General features: G+C 36.5%; 3 protein-coding genes across 3 annotated transcripts; all 3 read left to right on the top strand.

The window, feature by feature from the left end:
• Positions 407-7,594, top strand: LOC109715822 (cell differentiation protein RCD1 homolog). Its single transcript, XM_020241013.1, has 9 exons — positions 407-704; positions 1,949-2,020; positions 2,907-2,996; positions 3,496-3,538; positions 4,699-4,805; positions 5,451-5,546; positions 6,416-6,606; positions 6,713-6,782; positions 7,166-7,594. Exons 1-9 carry the CDS (start codon positions 450-452, stop codon positions 7,265-7,267), a joined length of 1,026 nt encoding a protein of 341 aa, XP_020096602.1. The 5' UTR covers positions 407-449; the 3' UTR covers positions 7,268-7,594.
• Positions 7,902-10,557, top strand: LOC109714896 (release factor glutamine methyltransferase). Its single transcript, XM_020239625.1, has 3 exons — positions 7,902-8,593; positions 9,308-9,553; positions 10,144-10,557. The coding sequence occupies exons 1-3, from the start codon at positions 7,931-7,933 to the stop codon at positions 10,273-10,275; spliced, it is 1,041 nt and encodes a 346-aa protein (XP_020095214.1). The 5' UTR covers positions 7,902-7,930; the 3' UTR covers positions 10,276-10,557.
• On the top strand, positions 14,502-20,299 carry LOC109715458. The gene is made up of 9 exons (XM_020240465.1): positions 14,502-15,611; positions 16,687-16,816; positions 17,027-17,532; positions 17,937-18,017; positions 18,170-18,271; positions 18,737-18,850; positions 18,968-19,051; positions 19,223-19,294; positions 19,423-20,299. The coding sequence occupies exons 1-9, from the start codon at positions 15,270-15,272 to the stop codon at positions 19,681-19,683; spliced, it is 1,692 nt and encodes a 563-aa protein (XP_020096054.1). The 5' UTR covers positions 14,502-15,269; the 3' UTR covers positions 19,684-20,299.

Below are 20,375 nucleotides of genomic sequence, written 5' to 3'. Positions count from 1 at the left end.
TGACGATTATCGCTCAATCTTAGCCGTCAAATTTTTTACCTGATTGTGATAGGCCGGTAAAAAAAAAAACCGAAATGCTAAAAATGTAGGTTAGCCCCTGTACTCTCTCAATATTACGGTGCCCCCGTTTACTTATTTTCTTAAACATTTTAATCCTTAAACTTGCACTAAAGTATTTGATGAGTGAAAATTTAAAAAATATTTTAACTCAAATAAGCCGATTATTTTACAGGCATAGGAGAATGGAATGGTTATTTTGAAAAAATATTAGTGCAAGTGAGTGTTGAGAGTATGTAAGAGGGAAAAAAAAAAATATAGGAACTAAGGAGTAAATTATAAATTTTAGATAGTACAGGTACCGGTCCCATATTTACCCTGTGCAAGCAAAATGATAACCGAGATGTGTCTCCCTCTTAGCTCTCCTCTTTGACTCGGTCCGAGCTCCGACCATGGCGAATCTACCCCCCTCCCTCTCCATGAATCCTTCCTACGGAGGCCCCTCTCCTCCCTCGCCCTCCCCCATCGCCTCCGCCGCCGCAGCCGCAGCCGCCGCCGCTGCCGCCGCTGCGGCGGCGGGTGGCGCCGCCGCAGCCTCCGCCGCGGCGCAGGTCCCCAAGGATCGCAAGATGGCCTCGGCCGAGCAACTCGTCCTCGACCTCTGCGACCCCGAGCTCAGGGAGAACGCCCTGCTCGATCTCTCCAAGGTCGGATCCTCTCCCCCCTTTTACTCTCTCTCCGAAACCTTTTTAGGGTAACAATGGATCCCGATCCCACTTCCACCGATACGATTCCTCGAGCTTGGACACTTTGTGGTGCCTCATATAGTGAATAAACGTTAATTTATCGAGTAATTCCGTGGAAAAATCTTTGCTTTCGATTGTCTTGAGCTTGATATTATGTCAAACTGCTTAATTTTGCATCAAAAAAGGTTTTTGCGGATAAAAAAAAGAGAGTTTTGTTAGTATGTTAACGAGTGATATTGGTGGAATATGTCATTTCGATCTTAGGAAGGCCTCGCGTGGTTACAATTATGTTTCTTTTGTTCTTTTAAACCTAAATTCTATGCGAATGTGGAATGCGGACAATGGATTGTTTGTAATCTATGCATGTATGGGATTTGTTTGGTAATAAAAGACAAAAAATTTAGTAGCACCTCCTTCTTTATAGGAAGATGAGTTGCGAGCTACCCGGCAATAAAAAGATCGGAGAATTTACCCGATGGCACAGTTGTTTTGGTTAAAACAAAAAGTAAGTGAAACCAAATGGATAAACATTCATTAGGGATGCTCCCTAAACAAACCAATTTGAGACAGCCCCTTTGCATTATGTGTGGAATGGGGAACCGTTCAATTTTCTGAGAAATAATTTTCAGGCACTGGCGCACCATTCACCATTACTCTAAAACACTATCATAAAGGTCTCAAAATCCAAATTTGATTCATTAGATATTTCTATGGCATTCAAAATGCTCACGTATATGAAAAATTATAAATTTAGGAGACTTGAGTAATATCGGTTCCTATACTGTTGGTTTTTTGGGACTATTTGATGCCTAAATGGAAACTTATGATTGTGCACGAAAGCGAATGCATGAGTTGTGTAATACACTAGACGTCAACAAATTGACCCGTTTTTCTCATTTGGGTTGCTTGCGTCGAGATTGAGCTGGTATGCCACTTGTCAGCACATGGCCTGGAGCATCCCAGAAGAGTATTTATCCGAAGTTCCAAACCAAATGAGTCCTAAGAGGACGTACACTTTAGTTATGCTATGCATGGGTCGGTTATGGATAGTATTTACCTTTTGTACTGAGCTGTAGTTATTTGATATAATACACAAGCAGCTTCATTTTCCTTTTACCTCTATGAGTTGGTCGATTAATTTGCGAGAAATTTATTTGCCTCTGATGGAATGAGTAGTATATTGATTATTTACCTTGCTCGTTCAGAAAAGGGAGATATTTCAGGATCTAGCGCCATTATTGTGGAGCTCTTTTGGCACAATTTCTGCACTTCTCCAAGTAAGTTGCCCCGCCCTCTTTCATAAAGTTGCCATTTTGCTTATGTGGAATGCTTTTCTTTTTGTTTTTCTTTCCCTCCTCCCTTTTTCCTTAAAATCTTTTGGCTAAAGAGTTTCTCTAACTTGTTACTTCACCTTTTATTACATATATTTTTTTGTTCTCACAAGCTCACAAGCTTCCTACAAGCTTTTGCATGTTAAGATGGACCAGCTAGGCAACAACTTGTGAATGCCTCACCAACAATTCATGAGACTTTACTAGTAGCTACTACCATATATTGATGTTTGATAACCCTAGAAATTGTTGTCAGTTTATGATGACAAAATCAGTCAAGACAGGAGTTTGCTGTGAAATCTACAATGCCTATGTGTTGTTAATAAATGATCACAACATAAGCTCTTGCTATTATGAGAAATCTTCATTAAGTGGTTAGTCAAAGGAGAAAGTTCGTAAATTTGATCATATAGAATTTGTTTCATTGTTGGATAAACTAAAGAGCAAAACAATACAGACTCCTAATTTCATTCAACCATGTATAGTCTGAATATATATATTGCACTATTTATTCTAATAATTTGGATGCTGTTAAAGTTTACCCTATTATTGTATCTATTCCAATTGTCCTGCCGAGGGTTGTTAGCATCCCTGTTTGTCGTTTTATGAGCTGTAATCTATCAAGCAAAAGGTTCAAGCATAGAATTGGTTATAAGCACTCCTCATTATGACATTGAAATTCTGACAGCAACCAAATAATGTTCCTTGATGGACTTTATGAACTTTCTTGGTTGTTTTGACAGCATTTCTTAGATTTATTTTGTTCAAAAGTATTTAATATTTTTGTTTTTTCTTTTATTTTTGGTCTAATTATGTAACTTAACGTATGCAGGAGATTGTCTCAATCTATCCTGCACTTTCACCCCCAACATTATCGCCAGCTGCATCAAACCGAGTTTGCAATGCGCTTGCTCTTCTTCAGGTTAGTTATTTCTTCTGATTTTTTGTGGTAATGAAACTTGCCAGTACCATCTTGAAGAACTAGCCTACAATTTCAAGACTACTTAACCAATCCTAAGATTCAACTAGATGATTATGTGATTTTTAATAGACAATGCTTGATATAATAATGATTTATCTCATTAAGCTATCCTAATTGTTGGGTAGTTCAGCTTTCATTGTTTGGCTGTTGACGGAGGGTCAGCTGAAGAGAAAACCAACATTTTAGCTTTTAAGAGAAAGACTACTCAATTTCATATGCTCTGAAAGCACCATGAAATAATTTTGAAGTACTCTATTAGTTCATTTTTGAACTGTACTTTGGTCAATATCTAGGTTTCTTGGTACTGTTTTTTCATGATTTGCTATTTGTTTCTTTCTGATTTGATTATTTGTTGGTGTAGGGTTTACAATTGTTAGACAAGGACTTTTGCCAGTTGTTACTTATCTGACCTTTGTTTTTTCCTTCTTAATTTCTGCAGTGTGTCGCATCACATCCGGATACTAGGATCCATTTCTTAAATGGTAATTGAGATATTCTATGCTTAGTGAGCTTTCCAAAGCATTTTAGAATGTTACTTTTACTCTTTTCATCATATTTCTTCTGTACTTGTCTATATTGTAGTGTAAATATGAAGGTCGTGTTGTTGTGAGTCTTATTGACCAACTGTAATGCCGCTATCAGACCCCATATTCTCCAGAAAGTAGAAAAATGAGGAAACTGTCTTGCTCATTTATTTGCTCATATCTATTTAATTCCATAAAATATGTATGTGGAGGATATAAGGACTCACTGATAATGGGATAATCAGGTGAATATGCAGAAACGTGAAGTAGCTTATGTTAAATTTTGTTGAGAGCAAATAACCTATCTAGAGAGGATGGCCTTGAAATATTGATATCCCACAAGGCTGCCGTTCGAGTTAGTCTTGCAGGCTTCCTGCTCAATGATCAAATAATCACTAAATCAGTCAAAAAAAAAAAGAGGAGAGGGAAAAGGAAGCTTCCGTCTTACCTGCGTCACCGTAGATTCTTTCTTGTCAAGTGAAAATGGAGATTCAAAAATGGTTGGAAGCGATAACGAATAACAAGGCTTTTTGGCTGAAGAAGGGAAGAGGGAAATAAAGAGCCTGATTAGGTGATTAATTGCTTAAAGCTATATAAGTGACTTGGGCCAGTACGAGATTTATTTATGTATAGGTAATTTCAGCACTTGCACAGAATTAAATTATTGTCCACTTCCTTTGTTTCATCCCAAATGGACCGCGACGTCAATGTCAACTTTCTGTTTTCCATGGCAAGGGGGCATTTATTTTTCCCATACTGTGCTTAGAACCAAATGCACCTTTATGCCTTAAATTGCGCACCTCCTTGCTGATATTTGAACTTTAATGGAGTTGTACGATCTCTTCTTCTCTGCTGATTTATCTATTAAATCATTCATGCGAGGGTTGCATTGTACCGCCTTATCTCTGATTGATGTTTGGTGTTCTCTTTCTCCTTTCATGTGACTCTTTAACTGTACTTTCTGGACCGAATTTCCCCTTTTTTACTTGTCCGAAGAATCTTGTCTGCTGGGACTAGTTGCTAGGATATTTTGCTTAGACCTGATCAATTATTACTAGACATTGTTATTTATTGTCAGAATAGTAAACGAATTTCTGCATTTTTCCTTTCTTTTACAGCTCATATACCTCTGTATCTGTACCCGTTTTTAAATACGACCAGTAAAACGAGGCCATTTGAGTATCTTAGGCTTACCAGCTTGGGAGTTATCGGTGCCCTTGTGAAGGTAATTCTGCTTGACATTGCATACATTAGAAAGATATAAATTCCATGGCACTTCCATTATCAATTTTTGGAGTTGATTTGACATTCTTCATGGTTATTTTTGCCTCGTTTTAATATTTCTTATTGCCGAATGAATTTGTTTCGAGTAAACTATAACCCTCTACTCTGATAACATGTGTTTTCAGTAATTTATTGAATGTGTTTCTTATCAGTAGTTTATTGCTACATGGCAAAGGTTGTTGTAGTATTGCTTGTTGTATGTTTCTACTGATTTGTTCCCAAATTAAGCCAGCGACCAATGACAAAACTGTCTATATCTTACTATTTCTAAATACCTAGAAAATTTTTATGTTCTCTTTAACATAACCTTTGATACATCTCTCCTGTTGTTTGTATGCAATGATTCTATCAAAATAGCTAATTTTCACCTATATCTTTGCTTCGCTGTTACGATCACTCCCTGGCCTCCTTATTTACATCATACCTTTATTTCTTTCTCCCAGTTGTGTATTAGAGGGATGGGAGTGAATTTAGTTTCTTCTTTCATCACTGTATTTTTTTCATAGGCGCGTTATGCTCATGCAATTTTTGGGTATCTGTATTCTTCCCTGTTACTTAATTTATATGGTGCTTTTTGCATGTGCAGGTTGACGATACTGAAGTTATTGGTTTTCTTCTGCAGACAGAAATAATTCCTCTTTGTCTTCGCACCATGGAGATGGGCAGTGAACTTTCAAAAACAGTATGTTACGACTTCTTCCCGACTTAATCGATTTGGCTGTACATATTACACTATATACTGCTTTCTGTCCAGGTTTAACGTTGAAAGCATTCTTTCCCTAATGCTTAACCTTTGTTCTGACTATAGTTATCTGCCACTTTGCAATAGATGGAAAGAGCCGAGAAGAAAAAGATTCTTGAGGGATACTAAAACTTAGTTACTTAACATGGATAAATTTGACCTTTCTCTGGATGATCTACACTTGTTATTAAGACTATTTATGGCAAAATAAGAAGGGAGCATCACTTTATGGTAATGTAATAAAGGGGTTGGTTTATGGTTTGATACCCTCTTCGCTCACCTTGAGAATGTATTCAACTTTTGAAAATAGGAAGCAATAAGTGATCTGCACATGGCCAGCCGGCCTGCTAAGACTAAGCAACCAAATTTTGCGTGTGTATTTATTGGAGATAGACATGATCTAAGCTGTCCACTTCATGAAACAAATTAGATTGTCTCACTCTTTTTATACTTTTGTTGCTGCTGCGGACCTTCACGATATGTCTAAACTTTTCATATTATATTAGCATCAAGTTACTGCTTTACTTTATCCTAACCCTAGTGTGGGAATTTTCTTTAGTTGCTAAATGGGTTTCTTTTTCTCCTTGTTGCTACTTGTTAATCACTGATCTAACCAATATGAAAGAGTTCATATTAACGCTATATTTGATTGCTGATTCAGACTGTTTTATTCTGGCTTCTTTTTTCTTATGTAGCTAAAAAACTGTTCTCACACCTGATGCTGCCTGTCATTTTTCCGTATGTTTTAAGTCTAATTAACACAATTCTTTCATGCATAGTTGCTGAAATTTGCTGAGCTTCTAATGTAGGTTGCAACTTTTATTGTTCAAAAAATTCTACTGGACGATATTGGGCTCCGTTATATTTGCGCGACTGCAGAGCGTTTCTTTGCTGTGGGTAGTGTCCTAGCCAATATGGTTGTAACGCTTGCTGAACAACCTTCTACAAGGTTGCTTAAGCACATTATCCGATGCTATCTTAGACTATCAGACAATCCAAGGTTTGCATGTGCTTATTTTAGATACTTTTGTTGTTTCTATATTTTTATGCTAAATTATTCTATGCTGGTGCGACAAATCACGGCTTTTCCTTTGTTGTCGCGATAGGGCATGCGGAGCTCTGCAAAGTTGCCTACCGGACATGTTGAAAGATGGGACATTCAACAATTGTCTTCGTGTAAGTTTTAGTTCTTTCACATCACATAAAGCTTCTACTAGGCATTAATGCCGTTCTTATGGAATAGATTTCTACTCGACAAATCATAATCCTTCTCTTTAATGCGGCTAACTTCTAAGTTTAAAGCTTCTGCTGTGTCAAAAAGTTGAAATAAGCTTTTAGGACCTGAGACCTGAAGTTCCGTTTTCGAAGTTTTTGCTATTGCTGCAGTTGAAGTTGTGGAATAATTCTCTCATTGGATTATTAATGCTTCTTCAAACAACTCTGTTCGAATAAAACTTTTGCAACAGCCCTAGCTGGGCCGAGAATATAGTTGTTTGCTATTGTATTCATTTAAAAATATCAATCTTTTTTTAACTGTTTTCATGTTTGTAAAACATTAGGATGATCCGGCAACTCGGCGATGGCTTCAGCAGCTGTTACACAATGTGACCGGAGGAAACTTGGGAGCTTCTCCTCAAGCAGGACTCGACTACATGACATGATGGCGATCGGATCAACCGCCACGGCGAACCTTCCATCTCATAAGATCAAAATGTAGCTTCTTACTATTTATATAAATATCTGGACCGTTAACATCCTCATCCCGGGAGTCTTGTAGCGAAAACTGAAGCTGTTATTTATGCAGCATCTAATGTTATAACTGATTCAAAATGTTGTGCTATTTTTTTCCATGTTGTAGAGATTTGAGCACAACCAACTTTTTTTTTTTTTGTTAATCCAATGATGTGAATATATGTCGTAAATTGTAACGCAACTACGATCTGTGTGCATTTTGTGTTGTTAATGTTATCAAACTCTTCTTTTGTACATGTTTTGTGGATGTACCTGCTAGCAAGTTTACTGCAATTTTTTTTTTTTTTTTGTGATTAAATAATAGTTCGCAACCATATTGTTAATTAATTAATTAATTCATAAGTGGTTATTATGTTTTCCCACATTGGGCCTTTGTGGGTGTTGATCGAACTTAACTTCTAATTATTTTAAAATTTAAATTTATTAGATCTAAATACTCTATTAGATATAGATCATTTGCTAAGAAGTACTCAGAAACCACAAATAATTGATGAATTTATTTATAAATTTCTTATTTAACTGACTTAAAAAAGAGGAGATACGCTCTTTTGAGAGCGAAAAAGAGGGGAGATATGCTCTTGAGACTCCCCTTTACGCTCAGCTCCGCTCTCCTCTCTCCTCCTCTCCATCCCCACCGCTCCAAACCCTTCTCCTCTCTCTCCTCCTCTCCAAATCCTAACCCTAACCCTAACCATAGCTCTAATACTACCCTCCCCCTCTTCCTCCGCCCCCTCTCCTACTCCGCCCCCGTCTCCTCCCTCCTCTCCTTCCGCCTCTGGGCCGAGTCCCTCGCCCTCTCCTCCGTCGACGACCCCCACCTCCTCCGCGAGCTCTCGTGGCTCATCGACGACGCCTCCGCCCACAAACACCCCCGAAACGATAGCCTCGTCCCCCTCCGGGCCGAGCTCCACGAGCTCTACGAGCTATGGAGGGAGCGGATCGAGAAGCGGCGGCCGTTCCAGTACTTGGTCGGGTGCGAGCATTGGAGGGACCTGGTGCTGGGGGTGAGGGAGGGGGTGCTGATCCCGCGGCCGGAGACGGAGATGGTGGTGGATTTGGTCGGGGAGGTGGAGGGGTTCGAGAGAGGGTGGTGGGCCGATTTGGGGACGGGGAGCGGAGCCCTCGCGATTGGGATCGGGAGGATGTTGCGGGAGGATGGGAGGGTTTTCGCCACGGATTTGAGCTCGGATGCGGTGGAGGTGGCGAGATTTAATGTGGAGAGATATGGATTAAAGGTTAGTTCCTTTGTAGGGTTTATTCTCCATTATTTATACTTGTTCATTTTTTGCTATTGTAAATGCTCTTCTTTTTTTTTTGTAGAAAATGAAAACTAGTTATGAAGTGTAATATGTTTCCATTACTGTGATACTGAAGCATGCCATTAAGGAAGGGCCTGATTATTCTAGTTCTCCTTTTAGACATTTCGACAAACACTCTATATGCAGGAACTTCCGTGTAAATTTTTAATGGGTAGTTTAGCTAAGGTGCATTGTAATTGTTAGATCATTGAAATAGAAATGGTAGATGTTTTTTTAAGAAATTATGTAAACTGTGATGCTTGAAACAATGTAATTGTAATGTTTGTTCGATGTTATTGGGGGTGAACATTTTGGACCGTGTTAACTACTCTTCCATGAATTAACTTGAATTACATAGCCTGTAAGAGTAGTTTCCTTCTACTTGTTTGTGTCTTCTACGATTTCATACCCAGTTGTTTGTCAACTGTTCCCTGCTTAATTTTTGGTTTTCGGGAATTTAGTTGGATGGACATAGAAAAACTGAAAATTTCTGCAACAACATGACCTAAATTTGCAAATTTGCTGTGCAAATTCATGTTTAATGCATAGCTCTTACCTAGGAGGGTAAAACCTTAAATCAATTTGTAGCACTCCTATATCGTTCGATCATTCGCAGTTGCTCCTTGTTCCTAATTTCACTTCGCTCGCTAGGATAAAGTTGAGATAAGGCAAGGTTCGTGGTTTGAACCTCTGCAAGATGTTAAAGGGAAGCTCGCAGGAATAGTCAGTAATCCACCATATATCCCTACTAGTCATCTACCTGGTTTGCAACCTGAAGTCGGATTGCATGAACCGAGGCTGGCACTAGATGGTGGTGAAAATGGCATGGATCATCTTCTTCATCTTTGTGAGGGGTCGGCTTCAGCATTAAAATCTGGTGGTTTCTTTGCTTTTGAGGTAATTTCTTTTCCCCCTGTTACTCTCTTGTTTGTTATTATATTATAGTATGCGAACAAAAGCGAGCACTTAATATTTTCTTACCTTGTTTCTAATGTAACTCATTAACCTGCCATGATCCATCTATTAGGTGAGTTTTTTTGGGTCTTAATCCCTGGTGCTGCACACCTCTGCCTTGTTTCAGCCTAGCAGTGTCAGCACATGTTTAAAAGGAATTCGCATGTCGGATTGGGTTTGAGATCCGAAAATGCCCTCTCTCTTTAAGATGCAGTGATGCACATCATCGTGATTCAGCGGGCATTAAGATTCATGCTCATCGAGCAAATGCGCCGACTTCAAAGCCGATCCGATGTGAGAAAAAGCGGAAGCGTCGACCCTTCAGTACATCTGAAAGTCCTAGCTTTCCTCTGCTTGAGAATTCTCGAAGTCGTGCTCCTTTTTTTGGTCACATTCCATTTCTCATTCCTTTCTCCCAGTATAGTAGGCAAAAAATCGGAAAAAACAAACAACCTTTTCTGTTGCTAATCTCCCATCGTTACGATCTATTACACAACAAATATTCTAATGAAGTGTCTTCCACTGTCTCGCAGACAAATGGCGATGCGCACTCCGAGTTCCTCGCAGATTTGATGACCGCGAAATGGGGGAAGTTCTTTCACAACATTAAGATAGTATTGGACTTTGCGGGTATCAAAAGATTTGTGACCGGATATTGCCGATGAATGCAGAAGATTATCAGAATCCCTTGAGGTTGAGGAGATTTCGAAGCCGAGGTTAAGGAGGAATCTATCTACCTCTTTAATAAGTGAATTTTCGACTCCAGTTTCTAACAGTTTCTTTTTGCTACACCCCCCAAGAGAGTATAGTAAAAGAATCAAGGTGCTCCTGTTAGTTGTTTGAGAAATTTTTTCGTGGCGCGAAATTCATTAAATTTATTTAAAGTTTGGGATATTATGATTCGTGTTCATCCTTATTTCAAATTTGAGTGCTTGAATTTGCCCTGAGAGCTCCTGGTAAAAGGCTCCACATAATTGGGGCAAATTGCACTTTCGGTCCTCGAACTTTGATTCGCGTGATAATCTGGTCCTCAAATTTTGATTTGTTGTAATTTTCAGCCCAACTTTTTAAAATATTGGAACATTATAATACTGTATTACCAACACATTATTATTTAACTAATTAAATTAGATTGTGGTTTTTGATTGTAATAATTTAGAAAATTTAAACTAAAAATTATAATAAATTAAATTTTGAGTACCAAAAATACTGTTTTGCTCCCATGTGCTCTTGTTGTTATTCACCATGGAGGAAGTGTTTCTTGTTGGAAAGGACAAGGTGTTGGTGATCTTACACTTTACAGACACAATCTGATAAATACCATCTGCACACGCCAATAACTTTGTCCTCTTCGAAAATGACACTCTGATCTGATCAATGATCATCAATACAAAATTATCTTTTTGAGTTTTAAATATTTTAAGCACAATCATCAAGTTAATTCCCATTATCTGCTATTCAATACGAACATTTAATTGACATCCATTTGATTTCATAGAAAACTTTGCTACTATTATAATTCGCCGTCGAATAATTTTAACGCTTGCTTTCTGAGCAGCTCAATTTAAATAGCACTTTTCGTACAAACTGTAATCATAAATAATAAAGTGGTAACTTTTTTTAATAATCTTTATTCTTCTTCTGTAACTAATTCAGATGATTAGATTATCTGCTTGTTGTGAGCGCGCCACACAACATCTAAATCAGTGTATCAACCAACCTAATAATTGCGATATCTTTGTCGACAAGTGTTCAACCCTATGTGAGAATTAAGTTAGTAGGTGAAGCCTCATCATGGTTTCCTTTATTCAGTTGCTAATTGTGATGGTTTGATAGAGATATTTGAGTACCAAAATATTTTACCAATGTTTTTTCAATTTATTTTCTTATATAATGCAGTGAATGGTACGAACAATGATATCTAAAATGAGCAGTGCTTGGCGCAAAAACACTTTAGATGTAATCTATAAATACTGATTCATCTGCTGCATTTAAAAGAACCTCTTAAATAGATAGTGATAGTAATAGTTTTGAAGTTAATATGTTGAATTTAGTTGGTGTGTAATAGTTATGAATATATTAATATCGTTACACATTAAATGTGTTAACAACGCTTTTGCATGTAATTTGAGATGTGATACTTCGACAATACGGTGACTCTAAAAAGTTAAATCAATCACAAACTGGCATGTGCGCACTGCGATTCGTTAACGGTGTGTCCTTGGGTACCATTTGGGGTGCGCGAAGCATTAAGCTGGAGCAGTGTACCCCCAACCACTATTTTTGGGAGTTAAGCTAATTTATGACCCACGTAATGAAAACGACGATGAGAAAAAGATGGTCACAAAAAGAGAAATTAATTGGGAATTTTAGTTAGGTGTAACGTTCTATATCTGAAGAGGTACTTCCATAAGGTTATTATTTTAAGAAGAGCTATTTTTAATTCAAAAAAAAAAAGTATCTTATTAGTTCATGTTAGATCTTCTTGCTTTCACAATGAATTTTACGAATTATTTTTTTTCTTGGGTTGTAGAGAAATAAATATATGGACTGTGTCAAAAAAATATTTTTTTAAAAAAAACAAAACTTTGTTTGCAAATATATTTTCCTTTTCGTTTGTGACAAGTCACATGAGATTAGTACATACCAAGCATGAGATTAGTACATGAAATTAATTAGGCTAAGTCCAACCTATTGTACACTTTAATTTTGCTTCATCATGGACCCAAAACTTTAATGTTTTTAATTACTTAGCTTATTTAGATGGATCCTAACATTAAAAGTAGATCTCTAAAATTTCCTTTTTAGGTGAATATTGCCTTGTCTCTTAAAGCAAATATATTCTTTCTCAATTTGCTACCAAAATTTATTTATTTATTTTAAAACAATTTACTATCATTATTTTCTCCTCATATTCCCTTTCCACTTTTCTTAATGAATTGTTTTACCTATTTTTTACTCTGATTAATTACCTCTCTACCCCCTTATTACAACTTGAAACTTATTTTGGGTGAATATATGATGCTCTACAAGAGACAACTCTTATGTATTTTAAAAAATAAATGAAAAATAACATAATATTGGTAACTTAAAAGACACAAATTGTATAACCAACTTAAAAAAAAAGGAAAAAAAAAAGAGTTGTNCTGATTAATTACCTCTCTACCCCCTTATTACAACTTGAAACTTATTTTTGGTGAATATATGATGCTCTACAAGAGACAACTCTTATATATTTTAAAAAATAAATGAAAAATAACATAATATTGGTAACTTAAAAGACACAAATTGTATAACCAACTTAAAAAAAAAGGAAAAAAAAAAGAGTTGTGTAATCTGCAATTTATGCACTTCTCAATTAGAGATTTGCACCTATGAGCTTTTATTTACTATTATTTTTTAAAAATATAAGTTTAGCGAAAATAAGCCTGTAACTCAATGGTTGATACGTGGTGGAACTTAAACTTAAATGCATGAACTCATGATTTTTGTCCAAAAACATAAAATATGAAAATTATAACTTTTTTTTTATCGTTATCCAAAATTTTTAAATTTTACATATACGCCATTATTGTACAATCTAAGAAGTAATAGATACGATTTCGTGATCAATAGTATTAACCTACAAGTTGATACTTCAACTGCCTATGTATATGCCTCATATTTTGGATTCTCATTGACTTGATATCTTATTACAAGTTAATTAATTGATCAACTATATAATTTTAAAATGAATTAAAATGAATTATTAAGCCATAAGCATTATATTAGAAATTACCATATAAATTTTGCATTACATGGAGTGTGGCAATTTCTATGTGTTGGAATTATTTTCTCATTAGATTTCAAATAGAAGTTTTTACAAAAATTTGACCATTTCACTTTACATACTTTAAACTTTTTCCTTCTAAATAGAAGTTTATATAAAATTATATGTAGATCGAAAATGTAAACTGGCGATTAATAGTAAAATTATAAGGAATTTTATTAGTTAAATAAGAAAAAAAATAATACAAAATAGTGAAAAAAGCTAAAAAGTAAACCTACTTTAAATTTTTTTTATAAGTTGTAAAAAAAATAAAATTCTATCAATATCAATCCCCCTTCATAATACATCGCTCTTAGTAAACATTATGGTTTATATGATGATGTTGGAAATTTTCAGATTCACTGCTCTTTTCGAAAAGATTTAGATAGTGATATTTAATATATAAATAATCTTTCACATTTTAAAATAATATTTTTATAAATATTTTGATAGGAGAGGGTTTAATTGGGAGTAACGTGACATCTAAAGGTTTCGTCCTTTATTTATCCTAAAAAAATAAAAATTATAATATAATAGAGAAATAATATAACTTACATATTAGATTTATTCAAAATATAAGTATAAACGAACACTTAAATGTGACATAATTATTTTTTGTTTTTTATTCGTATATATACACTCAACTTTAAACTTGTTTGATCTAAATCAATTTTATTAATTGAATAAAAAATTTACTAATTAAATCTAATATTAAATATAAGTAAATGATTACAAATTGAAATGTGTTAATAGAAAACAAGTTGGAGGATTAACATACCTGAGTGTGATATTATTATTATACAGAATTATCAAGTTTAATTTCTATTATTAACTGTTAAAAGTTGATCATATTACCTTAATTAGTTTTTTTCTAATTATTATACAGAATTATTTATTTTTACTTAAAAATAATTAACAATAATCGTTAATTTTCACACTACTTTTTTTTCTTTTTTTTTCTTTTTTTTTTTTTGTTAATTTTCCTCCACCCCGTCGACCACTCTCTCACTCTTCGCAACGGTAACGAGTTAAAAAACCCTAATTTTCTCTCCCCACCCTCTCTCTCTCTCTCTCTCTCTCTCCCAATCTCTTCTCTTTCTCTCTCTCTCTCTCTCTCTCTCTCTCTCTCTCTCGTATATTAATGTGATTCCTCTTTCTTTGCTCTACGGATCTCAGCGTCCTTTTCTTCCTCCTTTTTCCTTTAACGCCTCGCCCGCGTTGCTCTCCCTCGCTCGCTTTTTCACGAGCAACACCTGAATCCGAGGAGTAAAGAGGAGCGAGTAGTGAAATTCCGAGAAAAAGCTACGGGTTTTGCCGATTTTCGTGCAGCATTTTAGGGTTCCCCGGCGCCTTTTACGAGGAGGGTCGGGTTTCGACGTTTCGTTGTGCTTGTTGAGTATTTGAGGGGGATTTGTGGTTTTGTTTGGTCGAAGAGGGAGTTGTTTCGTATAATGGTTTATTTGTGTGAGGATTTCTCCTCAATTTGAAAAAAAAATCGGATTTTTTGGTGGTTTATGTTGTTTTTCTGATATAGTCCCTCGAATAAACTAGGAAAAAATGGGCATTTAGGCACCTGGTGATCTTTGTTTGATTAGGGAGGAGAACTGGGAACTAGATTCTGTTGGGTTTGTTGATTTGTGCAGGGATTTCTTTTCAATTAAAAAAACTGATCTTTTAGATTTTCCGATGAAGTTTCCTCAAATAAACGAGGAAAAACGGGATTTTTAACCACTTGATAATCCCTGTTTACCTGGTGAGGAGGATTAGCGATTAAATTTTGATGGGATTGTTGATTTCTCCTGCAAAGATAATGTAGGAATATGTCTTCTGAGAGATATAAGGATTCTATTGATGCAATTAGAAGAATCATTCATGGCAGATATTGGATTGTTGAAACAAGGGTGGAAGTGGTTGCAATCTCGGAAACAGGCGTGGGTATGTGCCCAAATCGCGGCGAGCCGTGAAAGGGACAAGCTTGTGTTCTTGATCGACCGCCATTGGCCAATGGTTCACAGGGGATTCGTTAGTGTTGGGAGGCTTCTTCTGATGCTGATGATTGAGTGGAGGAATTGTGCTGTTAGAGGATTCTGGTCCTTGATCAGTTCAGGTTCTGCGGCCCTGCTTGTTGTGTTGTGGAGTTGCTTCCTTTGCTGGACTTCGCTTTCGTGCCTCATATATGCGCTTTTTAGTCTGGTTTTGTGATCTCAACTTGTACTTCTTTCTTTACTGTTTAGTTATTTTATGTCTAAATGTATGGAGATACCCTAAACTATAGGCCATTTTGAAATAGACACGAAATTTCAATTATGTCGATTGATGCTCTCCTTAAAAATTTCTTGGTTTGAGGCGAGTCTTTTCTGCCACCTCAAACAGATTTTGGTGGCTTCTGATCTGTAATTGTTTGTGAAAACCACAATTTTGTCAGCTGAAAAGCAGAGTAGGACCATTAAATTTTACTGAATTGTCGTCAAATTTAAAGGAATTTCCTATTTAGCTACTTGATATGTTTAAAATCAAGACCAAAAAATTTGAGATCTCAATTACGAAAGAAAAAGAAAAGGGTTGAAGGGCTATGTCAAAATGTCTTATAGTTGAGGCCCTGAGGGGTTTCCATTTGTTTTTACCTTTATTATTTACTGAATCCTTTTCTATTTCCAGCGGAGTTTGTGTTCTTTCTGCCTTCTGAATATGATTTGATTAGGCACTGCACTTTGATTAGCTTTCAACTGAAATTAATCCTCTATGTCATTTTGATTTTCTATCATTCCCTTTATATCTATAACCTCATTTGGTTGCACGTAAGCCTTGATTTATAGACTAACTGTCTAACGCGCTAGTTGCAGGTGCTTGTTTGTTGCTTAGTTCTTCACCTCTCTGATGCTAAACAGTTGAAATTACAGAATACTAGCTGACTCGAACTCACTCTCTTGCCTACATAGTAAATTTAGAAACTATAGGCATCCGCAACCATGTAAGGAGGTGTCGGATAGGGGGGAGGGATATTTATGATTATGTATACATGCATGTAGAGCCCCTTCTGAATAATGCAGTTACTTTTTCAGTCAAAGTATCTTGCTTCTGATGTTTACGCTGCATGTACACATTATGAAGTATCTGACAATTTGTCTAATTTGTAGTACTTTGGGACTAGCTAGTATTTATTTAGTCAGAGTAGATAATGAATAGCAACTATATTCTAGATCCATGTTTTGCCTACAAAAGGACTTTAACAAATTCAGCTATTCTAATGATTGAATTTTTGATCCAGGGAGTTGCAGGTGCCAGTATTTGTTACTTGGGTTATATCACTGGTCTTTTTATAGTAGGGGTTCTTGGGATTTTGATTATGTGGATGTTTGGCGGATTCTGGATGGCAGGAGTCGTGCTCTTAGGCGGAGGTTTGAGATCTTTCTGTCCCCCTCCTCTCTCAAGCACATTATCGCTCTTTCTCTCTCATTCTCTCTCTTCCGTTTCTGTCTGCTTCTTCTCTCTTTTCTCTTAGATGGGATTGACGGCCAGTGCAGGTTCTGTACTTTGAAATTCTTAGCATTTATTGAAATAGAACTTACGCCTTTCTAGTTGATTATAGTTTCTTTATGCCTGTGCAGGTTATATGTTTTCCTTCAATCATGCACGGTTCCTGATACTCATGTCAGCTGCCTATGCTGTTTACTGCATCAGCGCTCGGGTCGGATGGTTTGGAGTTTTTCTCATGCTGAATACCTCTTTCTTTTCAAATGATCTCCTAAATAAGTTGCTTCAAGGGTATGATGGCACCGCAAAAGGTTCACGCTCTGAATGCAAAAAGGCACGTTTTCAATACGAAAAGGCATCAGAACCAGTTACGGAAGAATCTTCGAGTAGTTCTGAGTATTCGCCTCCAACTAGTGAATCGGAGAATGTGGCTGCATTTAAATCGTCTTGTACAATGCCCATGTCAAACATATTTGATACCACTGAGGATGTTTCCCCTGGCAAAGTTGGTAAAGATGACTCAACTGCATTGGATGAGATGAAGAGGATAATGGATGCATCGAATCATTATGAAATTCTAGGCTTTCTCCCAAAAGAGTTCATCGATCCAAGGATATTGAGGAAAGAATACCACAGAAAGGTGCTGCACTTAAACATCCATATCATTAAGTAATCGGGTAAAATGTTTCAATATTTTGTGCGCTATCCCGGCATTGCCACTTGGTTTCTGAACTTTCTCATGTGTTGCAATTCATCCCGGGTCACTAAAAACGAAATCTAACTACATGCAACCTTTGCCTATTAAATGATCTTTTCAATTATGTTCAAGTATAGTTAAGGAAAAGTTAGATTTGCTATAGGGATGAAATGGTTTTGATTTTGGATTGCAATATATGAGGAATTGATTGAAATGTTCGGGGACTAAGTTGCAATATCAGAATAGTACCAGGACTATCCGCACATTTCAACCGTGGCAACTATAGCTGAAAAATAGTTTATTGACCATATTTAAGTTTTTTTTCTTTTTCTCCCTTTCATGTGTAGGTTCTTTTTGTGCATCCCGACAAAAATAATGGAAATCCTTTGGCTTGTGAGTCATTCAAAAAGCTTCAGTGTGCTTATGAGGCAAGTTTTTCTTAATAAAGAGTGATCACTGTCATTTTATTGGTGCGAAATATCAACGACTTGTATAAAGAGGAATTGAACTCGATATAAGTTCTTTCATTCCTCTTGTTTCTGTGATTGCAACTGCTGCAACTCATAAGTGAGCTCTTCAGATTCTTTCAGATGTAACAAAGAAGAATAGTTACGATGAACAGTTGATGAGGGAGGAGGAATCCAGGAGAGTGTCTCAGAATTCTCAAGGCACCACTCGACAGGTGGAAACATTACGGATTGACACATGTGATTCGAATTTTCAATTTATAAAATTGAAATTGATGGTTGCCAAATCATGTACTAAAATTGAAACAGGTCGTAAGGACAAAGGACTTAACCCCCTGCCCTTCACATTTTTTGTTTCGTAACTGTTAGAAAGTCTTTAACATGTTACCCTTCCCTCCATAAAAAAGGGTACGAGTATTTAAATCATATTTTAAGACTATTTAACAAATTCCTAAACGAAAAATGTGATAGAAAGGGGGTCAAGTTCTAAAGGCCTAAAATACTGGGGGTTATTTCCAGTTTGGTGTATTTCATTCGTGCAAAGTGTAAAACTGCAATTAACTTTATTTTCTGGGAGATTTGTTGCAATTTAGACTTAAAGGTTATAAATTGCAGAGGAAGTGAGTAATTTCTTTTCAGTGTGATATCTTTGCTATCCATCTGATACAATACTATTACAGGATGACTTAGAGTTTCTCTCAGAAGAATCCAGGCAGATAAAGTGCACAAAATGTGGCCATTTTCATGTATGGATATGCACTACTAGAATTAAAGCCAGCGCAAGGTGGTGTCAGGTTAGAGCCTAGATGCAACTTTAGTCTTTTTGCAAATTAAATTTCTTTCTTAAATTCACATGTTGTTTGTTGGATTCTTAAAGCTTTTTTGCTTTTGATTATTATGTGCTGTACTAGGATTGTTTGCAGTACCATCAAGCCAAGGATGGAGATGGATGGGTAGAAATTGGGTGTTCGCCACTCTTCTCAACTTCTCAGAAGGTGCTTTCATGTTGAAAATAGTTTTCTCTTTTGATTCGGTGTTTATATTCTCTTCATAATATAATATCCATGTTGAAATGTTGAATGTAGTTCCTTTGCTTTAATTTGTTGAGCTTTTGAATTCAAGAACACATTTGATTGCTATTAAAGAAGTTGTATCTTGCTTTTCAGGTGGACATACCCCGCGCTTTTGCGTGTGCGGAAAGTAAAATATTTGATGTGTCTGAATGGGCAAGTTGTCAGGTCGGTATAGTTAATTAAATATCTCAGAAAAATAACGCAACATAATCACATTTTTTTTCCTTCATCTGTTTTTTTGCTTCTCTTTCTTTGACCAAAAAAAAAAAAAATCGTATGTTCTTCGAACGCAGGGTATGGAGTGCAAACCTAATACTCACCGCCCTACCTTTATGGTCAACATGGTTAATTTGGATGAGTCAACGCAGAGATCTAATGCTTCAGAGTACCCTTGGGGCTTGGATGCAGAGATGATCCCCGAAGAAGATGACTTTGATTTGTTTCAGCAGGCATTGGAGGCCAGCCTTTTCCCCAAGTCGCCAAAGCGTAGGAAAAGCTGGTGCCCTTTTAAGATACACCACAAAAGTACGAAGAATTCGAGGAAATCCCCATAATCAAATTACCGAGACTATATTTGCAGGCTTTTTTCGAATTCGAGGCCTTTGGTGATCATTAACAAACAAATTGGATTGCACACCTGTATATAGATGGTCCTTGGTAGAGAACAGAAATTTTTTTCTTTTTTTCTGCTAATGCGAGTTTACGAACCACAAAAGAAAAAAAAGAAAAAAGGCATGGTGGGTACGGAAAAGAGCATGGTATTACATACTGATCTTAAGATTCCGAGTGTTGTTACAACCCTGGAGCTTATCCTTTAAAGTTCATTCGGAGGACAACAAGAGGTTATGCGAACATCGACAGGTCTCTCGGAGGATATAAGCTTGGTAGCAGTGTCTTTTGCTTACTCAGATGTTTGAGAGAGAAAAATAGGGAGAAAAGCGAAAGTAGGAATCTGAATATGACTGTGTAAATAGAACAAGAGTAATCTGTTGAACTTGAGTGTGCTGTGTTGTAACACATTATGTTGTACACTAGAGAGATCAGCTGGTAGAGGAAGTAGTTAATCCAGGCCTATTATGCTAAAATCTTCTTGTAAACTTCTGTATAGTATACCGGCGAACCGGATTCGATGTTTGATTTCTTGATGTTATCTCAGCATCTGCTGCGTAATTCGGTCTGTTTGGATGCAAATCTTTTTCGCTTTAATCTGATGTGATTCTTTTATCTTTTGAAGAGGTTTCAAAGG

Source organism: Ananas comosus, linkage group 9, assembly GCF_001540865.1.
Source record: "Ananas comosus cultivar F153 linkage group 9, ASM154086v1, whole genome shotgun sequence".
NCBI classification, from domain to species: domain Eukaryota; kingdom Viridiplantae; phylum Streptophyta; class Magnoliopsida; order Poales; family Bromeliaceae; genus Ananas; species Ananas comosus.
This window is presented reverse-complemented; position numbering and strand designations above follow the sequence as displayed.